At 58.8% G+C, this 5,722-nt stretch overlaps 1 protein-coding gene across 1 annotated transcript; it reads left to right on the plus strand.

The window, feature by feature from the left end:
• The first annotated feature begins 480 nt into the window (after positions 1 to 480).
• Positions 481 to 4,695, plus strand: FEZF2 (FEZ family zinc finger 2). The gene is made up of 5 exons (XM_019984262.2): positions 481 to 1,028; positions 1,392 to 2,301; positions 2,649 to 2,783; positions 2,986 to 3,118; positions 3,993 to 4,695. The coding sequence occupies exons 2-5, from the start codon at positions 1,450 to 1,452 to the stop codon at positions 4,250 to 4,252; spliced, it is 1,380 nt and encodes a 459-aa protein (XP_019839821.2). The 5' UTR covers positions 481 to 1,028; positions 1,392 to 1,449; the 3' UTR covers positions 4,253 to 4,695.
• Positions 4,696 to 5,722: the final 1,027 nt, after the last annotated feature.

Below are 5,722 nucleotides of genomic sequence, written 5' to 3' on the forward strand. Positions count from 1 at the left end.
ATTATACAAACAGTAAGTACCCGTCAGCGGGGAGACCTGCCCTCGGAATCCTCCTTGCTCGCAGCCCTGAACCCGCAGCGGAGTCGGGCTTTGCCTCAGAAACCCGATCACAAATCAGCGATCCCGATCAATCAAGCTCTCAAACAGCCCTCCCGCTCAGGGTGCAGCCTCCCTCAGCCGCAGGCGGAGAGCGAGTCGGAGAGGGGGACGCGCACCCTCCAGGCGCCGAAGCCCCCAGGATCTGGGCGCGCGGCCTTGCTCCTACGGACGCTACGGGGTCGTCCTTTGGCTGCAGGAGCTCTCTCCCGACCTCCGACGCCAGCCAAGGCGAGCTGGTTGTTTTTGCATAAATTAATATTTCCCCATTAACAAGTTCCCCCCTCCAAACGCAGCGCCCGCGTCCCTGCGCCACATCCTAATGAGGTAATTATCATTTGCGCGTGTTCGGGGCTGGCGCCGGCTCCGTGGGTAAATGGCAGTTTATTAGCACGATGCCCAGCGCGGCTGCAGAGGGCTAAGGGATACTTCGGTGACTAGACGGACACCCAGGGGCCCTTTGAGGCGGCGCGCCCGGGACCCCCTGCCCTCTCCGCGTCCCCCAAACCTATAGGCCCCCAAAGTTGTGAATCACGCACGGAACTCTGCCTGGGTTTGGGCTCCCCCCCACCCTTTTTTTTTTCCACCGGCAAAACCATCACGATTCCTCCCCCTCCCCCTCCCATCTCTTCCCTCCTTCCCGATTCGCGAACCGCTCGCACTTTCCCGAGGGGAGCGCGGGCGCCAGTTGCCTCCTTTTAAAGTTTGAGGGGCGGTGGCGGCGGCGGCCGGCAGGCGCGGTGGAACACAGGGGCCGCTACAGGAGCCGCGCCGCCGCCCATGTCATTCCACTTCAAGTGACTTCATGTGATGTCAGCTGAATGTAAAAGACAGTGATCTCACGCGGAGGGGAAGATGTTTGCCATCAAAATGTGACAGAGGAGACAGGCTGCATGGCTCGGACCGCATCTCCTTGGCGGTGGGGGAAAGAGGTAAATGCGAGGTGGCTCTCCCGGTCCTCTTTAACTTTGCCCCTTCACTATCTAGCTCCCAGCACGCGTGGCGGAGGCCAGGGTCCAGGGAGCGGCTCAGGGGGGTTAATTTGAGGCTCTTTTCTTTCTTTCTTTTTCTCCCTCTCTCTTCTTCCTCTGTAAACCCTCCCCCTTTTCCCCCCTTTCAAAGTCCCGGGGCAGGGGCTGGTGGGTTCCTTTGCGCGGCGGGTTAATGGGCGGTAATTTGGTACCCTTGGGTGCACTTTGTTCTGCCCCTGTTCATTTGAATGCAAATGGGTGACCTGGACCCGACAAGGTGCTTATTAAATTGCGGTTTCCCTCCCTGCCTTTTCCGGAATGCAGACTTAGAGGAGAGAGGCTGCGCCCTGGCCCAGTCCGGTACGACTCGGCTCGGCGCGCCATGGCAAGCTCGGCTTCCCTGGAGACCATGGTGCCCCCGGCCTGCCCGCGCGCAGGAGCGTCGCCGGCCACTTCCAAGACTCTGGCCTTTTCCATCGAGCGCATCATGGCTAAGACGTCGGAGCCCCGCGCGCCCTTTGAGCCCCGGCCGGGGGCACTGGAGGCGGATAGCGGCCAGGGCAAGAAATTGCTCAACCTCTGCTCGCCGCTGCCCTGTATGATCCCCCTCCAGCCCCTAGGCTACGAGATGCCGTCCAAGACGCTGCTCAGTTACTCTGAGCTCTGGAAAAGCAGCCTCCGGGCGGGCGGCAGCGGCGGCGGCGGAGGAGGAGGTGGAGGCGGCGGTGGGGGGGCCCCGGTGTGCGGCGCCAGCGGCTTGTGCAAAACCAACTGTGGCGTGTGCTGCAAGGCCGAGCTGGGCCTGGTACCGTCGGCGCTGCCCGCGGGCAGGGTCATCAAGCCGCAGGTCATCAACCAGGCTGTGGGGCTTCCGGCCAGCGGTTCGCTCTACTACTTCAACTACCTGGACTCCGCCACTTACCCGCCGTCTGAGCTCCTCGGCGGCCACCTCTTCCCGTCCGGTCTCCTCAACACACAGGCCCCCGCTGCCCTGGCTGCGCACCCCAAGCTCTTTTTGCTGGAGAACGCCAAGTTGGCCGGCCTGACCGCGGACAAGTTTGCCCATCCAGCCCCCTACGCCCATAAGGAGCGCTTGCCTGCGCCGCTGGAGCAGGTGCTGAAGGAGAACTCGGCCCTGACTGCTGAGCGCGGCGGCGTCAAGGGCCACAGCAAGCTGCCCGGTGGCTCAGCGGACGGCAAGCCTAAAAACTTCACCTGTGAGGTGTGCGGAAAGGTGAGGCTCGGGGTCCTCGGAATCTGGGAGGGGTGAGCAGCTGCTTCCTTGAGGGGCAGCCTGGACGGCCCCTTTCTCAAATTTGGGAGCTCCCTAGTAGCTGTCTACTCGAATTGAGAGCACAGTTGGGCCTCAGTTTCCTTTTCTGTAAAGTGGGGATGCCTTTGTCAGCAGCCTCACAGGACTGGCACGAACAGTGGATTGGGAAGCTCTTTACAAAATGAAAAGGGCTGTGGTTTCTGAAGGGGGTTTTGGTTGGGGGAGGTGGTCTCTGCGTGCCCGCCCCCCCAACCCTGCCAGGCGGACTCGGACAGCCAGCCACAAGGCCCCCTTGTGTGCTTCCATAGGTGTTTAACGCTCACTATAACCTCACCCGCCACATGCCAGTCCACACTGGAGCCAGACCGTTCGTGTGCAAAGTCTGTGGCAAAGGCTTCCGCCAGGCCAGCACGCTCTGCAGACACAAAATTATCCACACCCAGGTACGTGGGCCCCGGGTCTGACCCGACCCGTACCCAACACCCGGAACTAAGTGATGGGGTTGGGGAGAGAATGACCAAGGGTTCCCGTTATAACCCCCACCAGAGGCCCCTGTCCCTTCGGTGTGCCCCTTCCAGGTGCCCCCCAAGGTGGCTTCTCCTGGCCGGGGCCTCAGCCTCATGATGCGCACGCCCCTCTCCGCAGGAAAAGCCGCATAAATGCAACCAGTGCGGCAAAGCCTTCAACCGCAGCTCCACGCTCAACACACACATTCGCATCCACGCGGGCTACAAGCCCTTCGTCTGTGAATTTTGCGGCAAAGGCTTTCACCAAAAAGGTAACGTGTAGGGCGAGGCCCTCTCCTCACCTCCCCTTGGGTCTCGGCAGGTCATCGCTAGCGGGAAGGCAAAGAAGGATCTGGAGAGAGCGCGCGCGAGGGCCGCGGGCTCAGGCACAGCATTTCTTTGGAATCGGGTTGTACGGGGTTTCGGTGGAAGCTCTCCGGGTTGGATTAGTAGAGCTCGCTGGACTCAAGCTGGTTGCACGGGGAGACTGTGAATTTGGGAGATGGGAAGAAGGAAAGGGGTAGAGGGAAAGGAAGTTGGGAAAAGACAAGGTATCGCCCTATGGCGGAAGCGTCCCTTTGTAGCCGGGATTCTTTTGAAAATGGAAAAAAAAAAAAAAAATTCGAGGCGTAATCCACCTCCTGGGAACACTTTAGACTGGGGAAAACCGCTACTGTCTCCAGCATTCCGCTTGGATTTTCCCAGGCACGTTCGGATCTCCAAGTGGTTAGGGGACCATAGGGAGTAACTTTAATAATAAGAAAATAATAATAATAGGGGACGAAGTCCGGGTTCATGCGAATTTCTTCGAGCGAGGCGGCGGCCCGGAGAAGGGCCCCATGCATCTCTCTGGGCAGCACAAAAGTTTCCAGGCCGGCGGAGCTCAGCGGGAGGGATGCTGCGCGGGCCTCAGGCCCCGGCGGGGCTGGGACGCGGGGCGGCTACGCGGGACTCGGCCCTGCATCCTGTAGTGAGAGCCCGGGGCTTGACGCGTACGAAGTTTGACAACTTCTTCACTCGGAGAGGTCGCGCCTGCCTAGCCAAGCGTCGCCTTCTTTACGCGGGCACCTGAGCCAACCCCGGGACACCCGGCCCCTCCCCGTCCCACTTTACCCTCCCCCCCTTTTTGTTTTTGGTCTCCTGTAGGGAACTACAAGAATCACAAGCTGACCCACAGCGGCGAGAAGCAGTACAAATGTACCATTTGCAACAAGGCCTTCCACCAAGTCTACAACCTGACCTTCCACATGCACACCCACAACGACAAGAAGCCTTTCACGTGCGCCACTTGCGGCAAAGGGTTTTGCAGAAACTTTGACTTAAAGAAACACGTGCGCAAACTCCACGACAGCGTGGGCCCCGCCGCCCCCTCCACAAAGGACCTGACTCGGACAGTGCAGAGCTGAGAGCTCCTGCCTCACCCTCCCTTCCAGTCCTATCCAACCCCCAAACAGATCACACGTATAAACTTATTTCTAAAATTAAGAGAAAGGAAAGAGAGAGAGAGAAAAAAAGCTATAGCAGAAAGGCTAAAATCTATTTATCGAAACCAGCATATTTTTGGAAAGCTAAACGTTTCCTCGATGACTGGCAGCAAACGCCTGGCTCCCCACCTTTGTATATTCGGGAAACTTATTTAAACCCAGCGCGCCGAAACGTATTTAATTCCAGGCCTCGGCTTCTGGCTTCTCCTCCGGCGGCAGCGGGTTTTAACCCCAGCCTGTCACGTGAACGTCCCGGAAGAGCGCGGCGCCCCCAGCCATCTTTATACAGCCATGTAAATTCTCCTGTACACACGAACACGGAATATATACATATATAACTCAATAAACAGAATCCTTAGTGCGTCTTTTCTTTTACCCCCTCTCCTCTCGCCGCAAATCAGCTCAGCAACCCTAAAGAATGAAAAAGAAATAGGCGTTTTAAGCATTTCTCGGCCGCGCACATGCGACGTTTTCTGAGGGCACTGGAACCAGGGTGAGGCCAGATCGGTCCTCCTGCCACGCTAACGTGTTCAGATCCCCCCAGGAACCAAGGATGTAAAGGCCTACAACGGCCCTCACGTTGTACCAAGTTTTTATTTGCTAACTGTTCTGACCAAGGGATTCTGGGTGTTGCCATATTTGGGTGAGTTTTTTAAAAAGAAGGGATTCAAAGTGGCTAGGTGTTGGAGAGCAGGTTTGGGATGCGTGTCCTAGAGCAAAGAGCCCCACCACAGTGGGGTAGATGGCATGGGCACTGCCGCGCCGGGGCGCTTCTGGGCATTCCCTCTTGTCTGGGTGATGTAAGGGGAGCCACTCTTCCACTCAGTCATTCCTGGCGGCGAGAACTGGGGGCCAAGTGTCCCAGCCCATTCCGAGCTTTAGGGCTCCGCGGCCCGCGCTGTGGTCTGAGGCCGGCCTCCGGGTGCGGTGCGCCCTGCCGCGGGAGGGCGCATTCGGGCTCCTGCGGCTCGCAGCCGCCGCCGCCCCCAGCGTCCTGATTACCGCTCAGTTAGCCCATTTCCTGAATAGCTATCTCCGCCGCCGAGCACGCTGATGAAATGATCTCACGCTTGCTTTCTAAGTAATGACCCAAATTAAGAGAGAAAACAGAGACCCTTCAAACAGCATTACATTAATCATCTAATCATTCCCAGGAGGGGGCCGGCCGCCGCCGCCCCGTTTGATCCGAATCTGGATAATCAAGAGCTCGGATTACTGGCTCGGCGCGCCGGGCCTTCTCCTCCCGCCCCTAATATTCGCACCGCGATTCAGCCCACGTTTTCTGGAACAATGTTCCCCAGCGCCAGAAGGAAATGTGGCGCGGGGCCGGGGAGTGGGCTTCCACGCAGCCTTGCCACCGCAAGGGCTAGGGCGGCGGCGTCTGGGCGCTGA

Source organism: Bos indicus, chromosome 22 (genome assembly GCF_029378745.1).
Source record: "Bos indicus isolate NIAB-ARS_2022 breed Sahiwal x Tharparkar chromosome 22, NIAB-ARS_B.indTharparkar_mat_pri_1.0, whole genome shotgun sequence".
In the NCBI taxonomy this organism is placed as follows: Eukaryota; Metazoa; Chordata; class Mammalia; order Artiodactyla; family Bovidae; genus Bos; species Bos indicus.

What these genes read in the sequence shown, in the direction of transcription:
- FEZF2 (XM_019984262.2), top strand. Translation starts at nt 1,450, where the DNA reads ATGGCAAGCTCGGCTTCCCTGGAGACCATGGTGCCCCCGGCCTGCCCG. An exon ending in CCTGTGAGGTGTGCGGAAAG is followed by an intron (nt 2,302 to 2,648) that starts GTGAGGCTCGGG and finishes GTGCTTCCATAG; the next exon opens with GTGTTTAACGCTCACTATAA. An exon ending in ACAAAATTATCCACACCCAG is followed by an intron (nt 2,784 to 2,985) that starts GTACGTGGGCCC and finishes CCCTCTCCGCAG; the next exon opens with GAAAAGCCGCATAAATGCAA.